This window comes from Myxine glutinosa, chromosome 8 (assembly GCF_964187855.1).
Source record: "Myxine glutinosa chromosome 8, kmMyxGlut1.1, whole genome shotgun sequence".
NCBI classification, from domain to species: Eukaryota; Metazoa; Chordata; class Myxini; order Myxiniformes; family Myxinidae; genus Myxine; species Myxine glutinosa.
Window position 1 is genome coordinate 93,436,478 of NC_136268.1, and position 15,057 is coordinate 93,451,534.

Below are 15,057 nucleotides of genomic sequence, written 5' to 3' on the forward strand. Positions count from 1 at the left end.
AGAGCAAATAAAAAAGAGCAAATAAATTAAAGAGCAACTTTAACAAATTAAAGAGCAATTAAAGAGCAAAAGCATAAGATATCTCTCTCTGTCAAAAACGAAAAGCACAAACACACCTTTTTGGGATTGAAAAAACAGGCTAAATGGAGGCTCGGTTATCAGGCGAGATAAAGCATCGGCACTTATAGGAAGCTATGGTGATGGGTCTTGTCGGTCATATGGGCACCAAGCTAGTGGGAGCAAATTACACCTGTACTGCAGGTCATTGGTGAAAACGTGCTCCATGGTGCAAATGTTTTCAAAGAAAAATGATGAACAACCTTTGCCTAACCACGAGGAAAATGTAGTAAGTAAGAAGGGGGCATTGAAAAAGATTTTGTTCAAACATGTGGTATGGCATTGCAATGTATTAAGTGGGGCTTTGAAGACATGTAATCCAATCAAAATGGCCCAACAGCAGTTTCTCCTTCCGCCATTCTCAAGTGAAGTTGGAGTCAGCAACTTTAAGAGCAATTACACTTAGTGCAAGTCTTTCAAGAAATGGCTGGCCAGGCCTGGTGTTGAACATCATTTGGCAGAATGCTATGTCAGATACAGGGGGTGAGATCATTACACCTGTAGCCGTCCCAGTGGCCCAACAACAAAGCTCCCAGCTTCATTTTTTTATCATCCACACCATCGACATTGTCTTGAACATGCTTGGCACTTTCCTAGCTTGCCAAGTTTGTGGTTGCTTGGCGTGCCAAACCAGCCACAGTCTCTTCATCCACTGGAAATGGCCCTGGACGAAGAATGGCATAATACCTCACAGCGAAGCTGGAACATTTGATTTGGTTGATGACTAGACGTATACAAGCTTGTATTGGGGTTAATGGTGATAACACGTTATTTAGGCCATTTATGCCAATGTGAACTTGTTTGTGATCATTTGTTTACTGCCATTATTGCTAATTTACACAATTATCTAGATCATTAAAACGCTTATTTCTGAAGTTTGTAATCGGAACTTCTCTCCAGCTATTGCTCCTGTCGCCCTAAGATATGTGTGATACTATGTAGTTATGACTAACCCTTCCATATAAGCATACCTATGTCTCAAAATGTCTATAAGTGTGGAATAAAAGCTGAAAATCAGTGAAAAGTTTTGAATAACCCGCGCCATTTTATTTTACGCACAGTGAGACGCTGCACTTGATACCGAGGAGAAGAAGAAGACGTCCCGATGTGTGCCGGACGCGCAGTGACTCGAGAGGCATGCTACGCCTTTTAATACAAATATAAATGCGATCAGAAATGTAAAGGGGATACTTACCAGTAACCACACTATAAGAGACAATACTGCAGTTGAATACAAAGCGATATTCAGGAGATCCGCCAGAATGAATGTTGGTGCCAACTGACAATTATTTTGAAAGGAAGCGGAAAGGAAGAGGAAGGGCAAGTTAGTTTGTATGAACATAAACACTATTTATGCCCGTGATTTTCACGGATTACCGCTAGTTTCAGATTATACCATTGCCAAACATTACAACCCTTTAGATGTACAATTCTCACGGATTGATATACGATCGGATATTGGCAATATTTTGCATGCAAAATCCAGAGCTTGTATAGAGGTGGGCCATTCTGACGTCGGTAGACGAGACAGATTCGTCTAATAACCTTGATGCTCGCCATGTACAAATCAAATGCACTGGCACTCCAACTTGGGAGCTGGGCGGCGGGCAAATCACTCAACCGATTACAGAAACCGATGGAGGGTGTAGACAAGTGAACTCCCTTGGTTGCTAAAGTGAAAGCTGTGCAAATGCAGATTGCATCATCCTTTTGAAAAGGTATTTAGGTTGGCTGTCTTTTCTGCTAGCATTTAATGCACAATGAGGATTGACATTCAAAATCCTATGCAATGTCGATATTCCGTCCGGTCTGAAAGTGAAAGACCGCATACTGAAAGTGTATTTGTTTTTAGATATAAAATCTACAATCAGCTTTTGAGCTAGTATCTTGGAATAGTAAATCATAGATGAAAATGAATTATAATATTGCTCGACAATTGTGTTCGTGTCATTCAAGGAACATGAACACAACAAATGACTTACCTGCACACTTCACCTTTTTAACATGCCGTTCCATTTTTATTTTTCATTTCTATCACTCATAAATGATAACCTTCAACATGATCACTTAAGGAAGGACATCTATCTATAATTCCAGTAATCTCTGTGTGAATGTCTGTGTGTCTGTGTGTTTGTCTGTGACCGCTGTTTCTCGACAACTACCGGTCCGATATACTTGAAACTTGCCAGGTATATTGCTGGGGACCCGAGGATGTGCCTTTTCAAGGTTTGAAATTAATCGGAGAAGTAGTTACCGAGCTATGGCGATTTAGCCGTTCGCTTTGGCTTTGCGAATGGACCAAACCATTTCATGTAAATAGAGGGGGGGGGGGGTTCTGTGGTCGTTGCGAATGCACCAAACCATTTCATGTAAATAGAGGGGGGGTTCTGTGGTCGTTACTGCCACGTGGTTTCAAAGTTTTTTTTTTTTGTTGTTTGCACGCACGCTTTTTTGCACGCACGTACGGGCACCCACGTACGGGCACGTCCTAGTCTATCTATAATTCCAGTAATCTCTGTATGTCTGTGTGTATGTCTGTGACTGCTGTTTCTCGACAACCACGGGTCCGATATACTTGAAACTTGCCAGGTATATTGCTGGGGACCTGAGGATGTGCCTTTTCAAGGTTTCATATTAATCGGAGAAGTAGTTACCGAGCTATGGCGATTTAGCCGTTCGCCGTTCGCTTTGGCTTTGCGAATGGACCAAACCATTCATGTAAATAGAGGGGGGGGGGTTCTGTGGTCGTTCGCTTTGGCTTTGCGAATGGACCAAACCATTTCATGTAAATAGAGGGGGGGGGTTCTGTGGTCGTTACTGCCACGCGGTTTGGAATGTTTTTCCGAACGGGCACCCACGTACGGGCACGTCCTAGTAATGAATAAAGCAGGAATTCACAGAATGCTCACAGATGTGGAAAATGCCTGGCTTGCTTGGTTCGCCGATTTGAATGGCACTTTGATGGTAAGTTTGTGGTTTGCATTGTCATCACGTATCATCCTATGTTGCACACACTTATCATCACATGATGCACCTGTTCTTTAATCCTGTAAGACCTGTCATAATGTGATGCATAAATGCCAGACCAACTAACCACATTATATTATCATCAGGAATTATGCTGCATTTAATCCTGTTTTAATCCCTGGTGTTGGGCTAGCGGCTAGGGTGCCGGCTTAGGATCCAAGGATCCTGGGTTCGAATCCCGGTCGATCGCTGAATTAACGCCAGGGGGGTTGACTCAGCCTGTCATCCTTCCGAGGTCGGCTAATTGAGTACCAGTTCACTGGTAATTCCCTGTTTGTCGTTAAAGGCGGCAAAAAGGGTTGGCGTCAGGAAGGGCATCCGGCCGTAAAACATTGCTTCAAATAGGGGACCGAAAAACAACAACAACCACGGTTCCCGAAAAAGGCCAACCCCTGCTTTGCGGGGAAAAATGGCCTCTAAAGGTGTTTTTTTTTTTTTTTTTTTTTAATCCTGTTTTAATCAGTGCGTTTCATGGTTATATTAAATAATCCAGGGGTTGATACTGGTGTTAGCTTGAGATCAACATTCTTATGTTTTCTTCAGGTTACCAAGATAAGGACTGCAAGCCATCACTGAAACCTGATTCTTATTCTTCCTCTTCTTTCTTTTACAGCCACAATTATTCCCACGTTCTTACCTGGTTGGCCGGGAGAGGTCTTTGGCCCAAGTCTTTCATGAACTGGCTGGTCAGGCCTGACGTTCGACTAAATAATTAGGGCAGGAATTTGGAAGTTGGCCAAAGTGTCTGCGATAGCTCGCCTACTCTTCACAACTTACACCATGGGATCTTTAACGTCCACTAACTAATGCTGGTAGACGGGACACCCAGTTTAAGGTCCACCCGAGAGACGGCAAACACATTAATGAATCACCCTGCCTGTGAAACACCGGGATGATGGTTTACAGCTAGGCCGAGATTTGAATCCAGGCTATACTGCTTTCGAGGCAAGTGTCCATACCTCTAGGCCATAATGCCAGCCCTTCACTGAAATCATGTAAGTCTGAAATAGACTAAGAGCAAGATGACCAATTTGATGCCATTATTGTATCATTTTGAAGCAAGCTCAACAGTCTCTAGGCATAATAATGGCAACTCGACAGTCGACACTGGCGCATCTGGCTGACCTTGGTGGCAGCACGTCATGATGACAAATTTATTACCAGCAGCTGTCATGCTTCAACCAATAAGAGCCTTGTATCTAATCAGACAATTATTAGTGGGCCTTATGAAAGAGTAATGGCTCGGGTGTTTTGTGGGGTTAGTTGGTCTGGCATTTGTGAATCACGTGACAATACATCTTGAAGGATTAAACTACAATGGAACACTTCGATGTCGTGACGACTGATATGCTTCCACGCACATTATTACTTCATTATACATACTTGTACCAAGTTTGGTTTTAATCCCTTCAGCTGTTCTCAAGTATCACATTTTTACCTGACATCTGATGCCGAAATCGAATTAGTTCGTCTTTGCATCATAATATGTACTTATACCAAGTATGGTCAAAAAACCATCACTGGTTCACAAGTTTGCACAGTAACAGAATGTTTTACCAAACAGAACCTCTGACATTTGACATCTTGGCCCCATAATTGAATCTATTTATCCTTACATCATTATACATACTTGTACCAAGGTTGACTTAGTTTCCTTCAGCCGTTATTAAGTTATCGTGGTAACAAAAACCTATTACAAACTCTGACCTTTGACCTCTTGACCCCAAAATTAAATCAGTTCATCTTTACATCATAGTACATACTTTAGCTAAGTTTGATTTAAATCCCTTCAGCTGTTCTCAAGTTATTGTGGTAATGAAAATCTATCGCGGACGCACGGACGAACGGACAGCTGGACAGAAAACCCGAAAACATAATACCTCTGGCGACTTCATCAACAGAGGCATACAAATATATGCATCACGTGTTGATATGTGTCCAATAAAGGATACGTGACGATCGGTGCATTACGTGATGATATGTCCTACTGGATGACAGATCTTACACTTACAGGATTGTGACACAGTCTGATACAGCCTTGACATTTTCCAGCTTTTTGCGAGGGAGATTTTCCAGCAGCTCATATTGTCAAGCACCACTTGGTGAAAAGTGACAAAATGAAACAGATCAAACAAACTACAAAATAATCGAAATGATTTTTAGATGAAAATTATAATGAACATATTAATTATATATATATATATATAATTATAGATATATTGTTGCGGTTTTGAGTTTTGTATAATAAAGGTAAAATTTTCCCCTCATATTCACACAAACAAGACATAGCCTCTCGATAGTTCAGTTATTTCTTAGTATTTGTGAGCTTAGTCCTTTTCCTGTGTTAGTTTTGCATTGAGTAGAGTAAGGAGAATAGGTCCTTTCATTGCTTCCATTGTCCTATGCCGCCTCCATCGCCGTACGTCTCTTAGGGCTGCCTTGGGCTTTTTGGCGCGAATTAACACGAGGCCGGCTAGAAGGGTCGGGGCGGGACCGAATGAAGGCGGCAGAGAAGCTGACGGTAAGCGCGAGCCGCCAATCAGGGCTCACAGGGTGTGGCGGCAGCAATGCGTCACAGGGCGTGGTTGGAAGGTTCGAGAGGGTTTGAGAAGGTTCGGGGCGTACCGATATAACCCGTCGCGCAAAGCCCCCAAGATGACTCGCGAGCAGCTGGATTGAAGAAAGCAGTAAGAGGACTGAGTTGGCATTGAGTGGAGGAAGACGCGCCTGAACCAGGATACGCGCTCATATGAAAGTGACGCTCGGGGAGTTCGAAGCCGAGCCGCGTATAGTGCATTGAGTTACGCGAGTGATAACGGGCTGTGTAACCGCCAGCCGCGCTGACAGACGCGTACGTTTTCCTTCCTACCTCATCGGCTGCCTTTTGTTCGGGAGACGCGCTACGAGGATCCTTCCACCGCCTGTTTGCCATCTTTGCGGGACGTGCTGGGACCGTGGAGAGCCGGACGGGGCCGTACCTGGACGACCACGTCGGCGCGGTTGGCCTGAATATCAACCTGCCTGCAATTACCTGTGTGAGTGTGACGGGCCCGAGTCTGGGGGTTAAGAATAAGACTGCTTAAGTGCTGCTCTGTGTCTCTGCGTCTACCGATCATTGTACATACGTGTGGGAATAATAATTAAACCTGTGTTCTTCCTTTCCATTCGATCGTTCCTGTGATTTCCTCATTGACTAAGCGTGGTATGAATAGAACCGCTCAAATCGGGTTCCACTACTAGAAAACTGCACGGACCACGTGGTACTCAATCCGCTCGGTGTACCCAAATCACACGTGGCTTGTGCGAGGCTTGCTTCCCCGCTTCCGTGGCGGCGCAGGGATTTAGGTACGAACGAGGATTGTCCCGAAACCCTACCTTGCGTTTATCCGGAAGAGGCGTTTCAAGTCTCTCGGTTCCGCCAAGCCCAGAAAGAACAAGTGGCTTAATCCCCCCTTGGTAAGGGTAAGAAGGGCGGCGGAGAACCATAACAATATATATATATATATATATATATATATATATATATATATATATATATATATATATACTGTATATATATATATATATACTGTATATATATATATATACTGTATATATACTGTATATACTGTATGTATATATATATATATATATATATATATATATATCAATGTTGTAATAGAGGTGCAGTTTAGCTCCAGATATGGTTAAATATACAGTACAATATTTGACATGACATTTTTGGCTGCATAAGCTTTTCGTCTATTTTTGGGAGTGGGCAGTGTCCTGTCCTTACCTCCACTACCGAAAGTGGATGGAGGTTATATTTTTACCACTGTCTGTTTGTTTGTTTGTTTGTTTGTCTGCCTGCTTGTGAACAGGATATCTAAAAAAGTTGAGGACAGATTCGGCCGAAACTTGGTGGACTGGTTTTGTGTGTGACAAGGACGAAACAACTGGATCTTTCTGAAGATCTGAATAAGCGATTTTTTTGAAATTTCAAGTGATTCTTCACCATTGAGTGATAGAACCAAAAACGATATATAGCATGATATTTCAAAACGTTGTGGACAACATAAACATGCAACAAAACTAGGTAGATGGGTTGGGTAAGTGACAAGAACAAGCCGATTCGATTTTGGTTCAGGTCTGAATCCAGATCCGACCTATCAGTGGGATACAAAAGGTAAACTGTTCAGCCTGGCGGAGGTGTGCACTCTACCAAGTGCCGTTCTAGTTTGTACTGAAAAAGTGTCAGAGGCATCAGGTTTGCAGAGCATGTTAGCCAATTCAGGCCATAGGAAATCACTGAACCTAAAGCTAATTTCTTGCAGCATCCTCCTGCTGAAGATGACTTTGCATCAAGTGGTCATTCAACATCCAGGTCGACACAGAGACCGCCATTACGAAACCCATTGATTAACCTTAGAGTAAGAGAGTTGAGTGTTAGGGTAGGAATTTTGTCTAATTTTATCAATGATCAACAAAGCAAATTTGTCTACAAACCAACACTATTTTTGAATTCAATAATAAGGAAAAATATGTAATTTAAGAGTAAAATAATTATTTTGCCTGCAGACTTGAAGCGTACTCATACACCTACATACGCAGTCTCACTCCTATACATACACAGATGCAGTTTTAAAGTTACATTTAAAACAACAAAAGGGGGTTCAAGTAAATCCTACCAGTTTGAGAGTGCCTGCAAAGCTGCATTCATGTAGCACGTGTTTCCTATGTTCTTTAATCCTGTAAGACCTATAAAAAAAAAGATACAGAATATTTGTTTTTGACTTCAAAGATAGCTGGCAACACAAAACTGAAGCATTTCCCACAATATTTCAGGAAAAAATAAAAGTATTCTTGATGCTATTGAAATTGACCTACAACGCTATAATAGTGATGAACAAGCTGCTCTCGAAGCTACTTACACCAACCACTGTGTTGGAGATAAGTACGGCACCTGTTGTTGCGTTTGAGACTGGAGAAAAACTGCTGAAATCTATCTATTCAGTTTCTTGCCGACATCTTTGTTATTTGTTCTTTCACATTTCTCTTAATTCATTCTAATGCTTGCTTTTTATTTTTATCTCTTTTACTCTATTTTGCTTTATATATTTGTCTAGGCTCTAGGAGAAGTTAATTCTTGCAAAAGTTTTCTGAAGGGCTCAGTTGGATGTGCATGGATGGGGTTGAGGGTTGTGAAGTCGTGGTTGAGACCCAAATCCTATCCAGGTTCCTCCTGATTACTCCATCTTTGCTCTTTACTTATTTGAGTTCCTTCTGAAGACTCCAATGCAGTATTTGGTTTTCCATTTGATTACTATTTATATACTCAGTTGAAGATCATTCCCAAAAGCCCCATCCTCTCCACTAGGTACTCATAATTACTGGATGTTGCCATGACTGGATTCTGCAAGGAATTGTTCGTCAACACGATGCCTCAATATCCAGAAGTAACCACAAATCACCTGAACTCTCGTGATCTTTCCACACAGCTTAAACTACAATACAGGTATTAACATTTGTCATCTCTTTACCTATCTCAAATTTTAGAATAAACATCTCATCTCAACAAACATTACAGAGACATCTATATATATTTTTTCAAATGTTTGTGCATGCATTTGTTTGTTTGCGTGTTTGTATGTTGTTCATTGATGGCAGAACAGTAACACCTAGATGCCCCAAATTTTGGGTGTAGGTACTTCAGAATATGGGCAAGGTTTTAAACGACCGCATGTTGGCCTTACCAGCTACGTGAACACCTTTGTAAACAAAAAAAGACCACAAGACAAACAAAATAGATCACATATACTGGATATCAAAGTATAATTTCAGAACTGCACATGCAAAAGAATATGTTTGGCTTTGTCACGGTCTGCTGCTTTTTTGGCATCCTCTCTAGTCATGTTCTTCCATGCATTTTGTGGGAACCTTGCTTCTCATCATCACATCTGTATAGAAAATTTCAGCTTAAAAGGATCAACTCTTCTACAACTACAATTCTACAATTCCTCTTCCCTCAGATCGGCAGTCTGCAGCCTCCTCACTCTCTGAAGACTTGGACAAAATCACAGACTGGTCAAACAAGTGGAACATGTCTTTCAATCTTGACAAATCTCACACTCTTACTATGTCTCTCCGAAAAGATCGACTGGACAACCCTCCCATCTACTTTCTCAACAATCCTCTCCAAGAAGTTCTGTCACTCAAGCTTTTGGGTCTCACTATCTGCCATGATCTTTCCTGGGAAAACCACATTTCCAAGCTGGCCTCCAAAGCCAGTCGCCGACTGGGCATCCTCCGTAGTGTGAAGTCCTTCCTTGGCACACCTGAGCTCCTCACCACATACAAGGCTTTCATCCGCAGCTCAATGGAATACTGTTCTCCCCTATGGGCCGGTGCTCCTGCCTCATACCTAGCTCGGCTTCACGCTGTTGAAACCAAAGCTTTCAGAATTATTGGAATCTCCCGCAATGAAGCTATCTCTGAGGGCCTTTCACTCACTCACCGCAGGCAGGTAGGTGGTCTTTCTGTCTTCTACCGACTCCTCTCCGGCCTTGCACCCCCAGCTCTCTCTGTGCTCTGTCCCCCAAATAATACTACAGGTCGCACAAGATCTGCCAGCAACCCTCTGATGGTTAAACTGCCGAAATCTCGGCTCTCTGCTCACCTTCACTCTTTCATTCCTCTTTTCTCCCGCCTCTGGAACAAACTCCCTCACTCCCTTCAATCCCACTCCTCCCTCCAGGTCTTTAAAACAGCTGTTCACCACCATCTCTTATCTTCCCCCATCCAAAACCTTGATCTTTTCTACCCCCGCTAATTCACCCCAGATCCACCTTGTTTGAAATTCCAACTTCTTTCCTGGAAGTCCTGGCAGTGTCCATATGTTTTATACCTCTCCCACCCCCCCCCCTTCCCATGCCCCCCCACCCCCCAAAGCCCTCGCCCTCTCTCAGATCTCTCGATGTCTCCATGTCTCTCGGTCCCTGCTCTCAAATGTTGTGTTTGTGTCCTTCCCCCTCTCTCCTCATCTTGTCTACCGCTCCCGATGTTATATGTTTTATGTGTCGGTTTGTCTTTCTGTGTGATTAATGTTCGCTCTTTCACGAGCCTCGATCTTGTATACAAAAAAAAAAAAAAAAAAAAAAAAAAAACCTGGTTAAGTGCCTGTGATTTTGACTTTGTAAACTGCTTGTAATATATTTCTAGTGGCCTGAAAAAGCATTCACCCCCTCCAAAGTTTTCATATTTTGATGTCACCTGAGCTTATTTCCTGCTTTCAAATCAAACTTCAGTTATGGATAAAAAAGTTTATTTGGAAAATTGTTTCTACATAATTCATATAAATGTGGCATTATTGGTAAGGGGTGAATACTTTTGCAGTATTCGGTGCAGCGGTGAATTTTGCAGCAGCGGTGAATGTGTGGAGTATCGTTGAGATAGAGGAAGACAAATGATGAATTGTGAAAGATGATGGGAATAGAGCCTGTGATTGATGCTGTGAAGAGAAACAGGTTGAGATGGTTTGGTCATGTGTTGAGGAAGGATGAAAGTGACTGGTTGAGAAGAGTGATGGAAATGAATGTAGAAGGAAGTAGAGGATGGGGAAGACCGAGAAAGACTTGGCTAAAGATGGTCGAAGAAGAAATGCGGGCAAGGGGGTTAACAAGGGGAGATGCAGAAAATAGGGCAAAATGGAGAAGATTGTCATGGGGACCGCAAGGTTAACCCCCGCTCTTGCAGGGAAAATGGCCTTAAAATGCCTGTTGTTGTTGTTGTTGTTTTTGGTGAATACTTTTGCAGGCCACTGTAGGTATAACAAAATTTACTTGTTTATAAAAGATAATCTTTAGGAAAATCTGTAGAAAATTTCAGTTACCTAGGACTTTCCATTCCAGAGAGAACTTATACAACCATTTGTTACGTATATTTATATACTTGTGATGTTTCCAGATTGGATTCAAAAATGAATGGCAGCCATGCCACTCACTGTAAGACTGTGCTAAGAACCTCGGCTTCATAAGACAAAGCATTTTGTGTTGGCCGACTTACAGGCAGCCTAACGTGATTCATATAGTGAGACTGTTTCGACAAGTCTCATTAATTAATTAATATAATGGTAAAAAAGGGATTTAATGGTATTAAGCAATTAAAACCGTCATGCATGAATGAGATAGAATGAGAAAGGAAAGAAGGTAGCACCTCTTGGTCTCTGATCATCCTCGTCCACCTCTGAATCTCCTTCCTCTGTCATCATTGGTGAAATGCGTTTGAACATGGAAGGGGCACCGACACTGCTTGCCTGCTCGGCACATTTGTCTTCATTACAAAAAGTAACACATAAAAATGAGCTATCCCAATCAAATTATCTCATTTTAATAGAGGTTTATGATGCAATTATATGTGTCTGCTCTGTGGTTTATGTCGTATTGTTTAACCAACGCTATTAATTATTTGCACTAAAAGAAAGGGCTGTCGATTAAACTAGTAGAGAGACTTTTGCCACAATATCCACCATCTTTCAGATCTATTCAATTAAATTGCAGGTGAAAATTGGTTGCTTTAAAGCATTATAATCATTCAGAAGGAAACTGTAGATCAATTTGAGTTTCTTCCAGCTACCAATTTACCATAGGTGCGAACAATGGAAGCAGTACTCACCGTGCGTGCTGCAGCGTCAGCCATTTGAGTGTCGAGGAAGACTTCTTGTTCACAGGTATAACACCAGATGCGTAGAGTCGTCAAGTTTACAGTTAAGCTGTGCTTTGTATCCTGAAAAGAAGAATCAATTATTTTAAAACCATGTGAACCTATTAATTTGATTTAAAGCTGGGCTGTCACACTTTATTCACACAATTCATGAAAACAACAGAAAATTCATAGTAGAGAATTAATTGTGGATTTGAAGTGACAAAACTGTAAAGGAAAATTATGGATATTCAATTTCTGGCTCCTCTGAATACGGGACTTAGAAATGACGCAATACACCCCAGAATGCTCAGTGCGCATAACCCATGCGCAGTAATAATGATCGGGGCATGTTTACGTATACTGTATTGTGTATTTGAGATAAGGACTGTAACCTAAAATAACTCGCAAAGCTTTAAAAAGAAGCCAAAATACTAGGTAAAGTACCTGAGAGAAAGGGGTGTGTCTCTACACAATGAAAGATTTGGAGAACTTTCTAACCCAAAGGGTTAAGATCTTGCAGCTGCACTTACTACAAAAACTCCAGACAATGTGGGACAGTGCAAGGCCCTAACTATGGATGGGCACATTCTACACAAACCCAGGATCATCCCTGCCAGTGAGTGGACTTAGAACCCTGTGGGATTGCCTCGTGTGAACATGACAGGCTTGATGATATATTTGATGGATGCCTGCCTTTACAAAGACGTCCCTGAAGGAGATGCTGTATCTGGATTATGTGATTCTAAAAAGTGATGGGAAGATAATATTTGGGGCTTGTGAATGCATTGGGTAAGTTTAAAAACAACCTTTAAAATGATGATATTGTCGTGTGTTTACCCTGTAGTGAACACCGCAAGGCGACATGGATGACTAAACGAGCTTTAACTCCAAGGCGTTCAATCCAATGGCGGACCTTCGTTATATGCACGGGGGAAAGAGTGGGAGGGGGGAAGAGCCGCGAGCACTTACTTTCACGGGTCTACCAGCGATCTTCGCACCTGCGATGATTAACCTTCACCGACACGGGATTAAAATGTACAAAAATACTGAATTTATTTAAAGAAATGCTGGTAACAAAATAATGCACGATAAAAACTATGATTCCTAAATGGGACATCCCCACACAGACTCGGATACAGACTGTTATGAAATTTATTCAAGACCCCTTTCGCAGATATGAGGCTTTATTGAAATCAATCTTCACAAGTCCTACACGCACAAGCAATCGTCCAATTAGACCTATGAAGCATATATACGGTAAAGCTTACTAATACATTTGCCATCAATCGACAGTCTCGTCTTACCAAGTCAAAACCAGCGCAGATGTCATCATAGCACAATTAGGCAGTAAAACCCTCCTACTTTGACAAACAGAATGTCTGAATATATATATTGTCGTGCGGACGCTCTGTCTCCACGGATGGATTCAAGCTTAACGAGGCGTTTCCCAATTGATGGCGGATCATATGTGAGACGGAATGAACAATGCCGCTTACCTTCACGGTCCGATGTATTCTCCCTGTGGGAAATAATCCAAACCGAAAACGAATGTGAAATGTACAGGGGAAAATAATTAAAGTATTTATTTAATAAATATCGGGACAAGGAACGCGACGATAAAGCAAAATAATATTCCTAAATCGGGATCCCGCACACCTCACTTCACATACAGAACAATGGGAAGAATGAATCAAATAAAACGTTGTTTGTGGATGCGTCTTATCTGTCTGGATGTGTGATGTCAGTCAGGCTCCGTCCGGCTCCGATGTTGGCGTGAAGCAGGCCTCAGCGTGCCCTTGTCCACTAGGCCTCGATAAGGCCCCCTTCGCATACGGTTAGACCACCGAGCCACTCGCTCGCCCCGGTCGCGCCCGCTCCAGCAGCAAGCCTTGCTCGTACGTGGACGCCAGGGAGGGGGGTGGGGGGTGGAGGGAAATCGATGGTGCTCCAACGTTGCTCCAACGTCCGTCGTCAAGCAGGCAAATTCGCAGATGGCAAAGGAAGAAAAGTCCAAACGGAGCGAAAAGCAAGGGCAGAAGGAAGGTCTGGGAAGGGCAGAAACCAAAGCGAGAAGAAGGGGCGAGACGGAGGTCCCGGCAGGATCGATCCAGGAATGAGAAGAGAGAAAATGTCCGCTTGCCCGTAGTTTTACCGCCCGTGCCTTGACGTCACTGGCGCTTCTCCTCCAATCAGCGCGTCACTTGTTGCGTCCTCCTTCACGCCCTCCACACCGACTGGCCGAATGTTCGCGCCTTTTGGTCATCATCATCTGTCTGTGGCCAGTCAGAGTGGCACGTCCTTCATTGTCCTGCTCTCCAATCGGCGCTCGTGTTACGGGGTCCTTCTGTGCGTATATCTCGGCCTGCCTGCGCGATGTTTGCTTGCCATGGTGGCATACTGCACGGCCGCTGCCTGTTGGTTCTTCCGGTCAGTCTTATTGTGGTGGTGTGGAATTAATTAATGTGGTGCACTAATGGGCCTATCTAATGTATAAGAGTACGTTGCCATACAGGACACAGGTATGATCACAGAGGTTTCACATACAATGGAGTCTTATCCTTATTCCCTAGAACTATTTATCATGCCCCATTCCTCGTAATGGGGACGAAGACACACTAAATCCAACATACGGGCTAGACAGGTCCTCTACTTATTTACATTGAGATGGTTCTTCTATCACGATCATCGGAGCACCTACCCATGCAGATCTACCTGGATCTAGATATTCCCCTCTACCCCAAATTCAAAACAATATAGCCACGCGAGGAGCAACACACCTCCAAATCCTCTTCTTAGTCTTCATTTTTATCACACAGACAAAGGGAAAAATAACTATGAAAATAAATGCGTTCGTTTGTGGGCACTTAGCTCTGAGCAGCTCTTGAACCTCGTCAGGAATCGTTCCGGTTCGTCACAGGCCTCGACATCCTTGCGCGGGAACCAGGCCTCCTGTGCAGTCCACGTCTCTCGCCGCCGAGCGCAAAGTCAGCAGGCCGTGCCCGTTCCACTCGCCCCCGCTCGTCAATGAATTCCCCTCGCGCAGGAGGGCTATGAACTCCGACCGCTCGCCGTGAAATTCCGAAGCAGAGCGAGATATGAAATAGTGACCGTTCACTACCAAAGCCAGAAGATGCGAGGAAGTCAAGAGGTGGACAAAATGTCGGAGAGACGACCGCTCGCCACCAAACCCAGAAAACGAGAGCACGCACATGTGTCCGCCTTCCACCAACACCT

The 15,057-nt window shown here is 43.1% G+C and overlaps 1 protein-coding gene across 2 annotated transcripts in view; it reads right to left on the reverse strand.

Annotated features, from left to right (window-relative positions):
* Nucleotides 1-15,057, reverse strand: part of USP33 (ubiquitin specific peptidase 33) — a 148,649-nt gene that overhangs the window by 70,510 nt on the left and 63,082 nt on the right. For both annotated transcript variants that reach the window (XM_068124850.2, XM_068124849.2), the window contains exons 5-7: nucleotides 11,794-11,904; nucleotides 11,335-11,434; nucleotides 7,812-7,881 (exon numbers count right to left, since the gene is read on the reverse strand). In XM_068124850.2, the coding sequence (XP_067980951.2) occupies nucleotides 7,812-7,881; nucleotides 11,335-11,434; nucleotides 11,794-11,904 (281 nt within the window). The remainder of the gene's footprint in view (nucleotides 1-7,811; nucleotides 7,882-11,334; nucleotides 11,435-11,793; nucleotides 11,905-15,057) is intronic.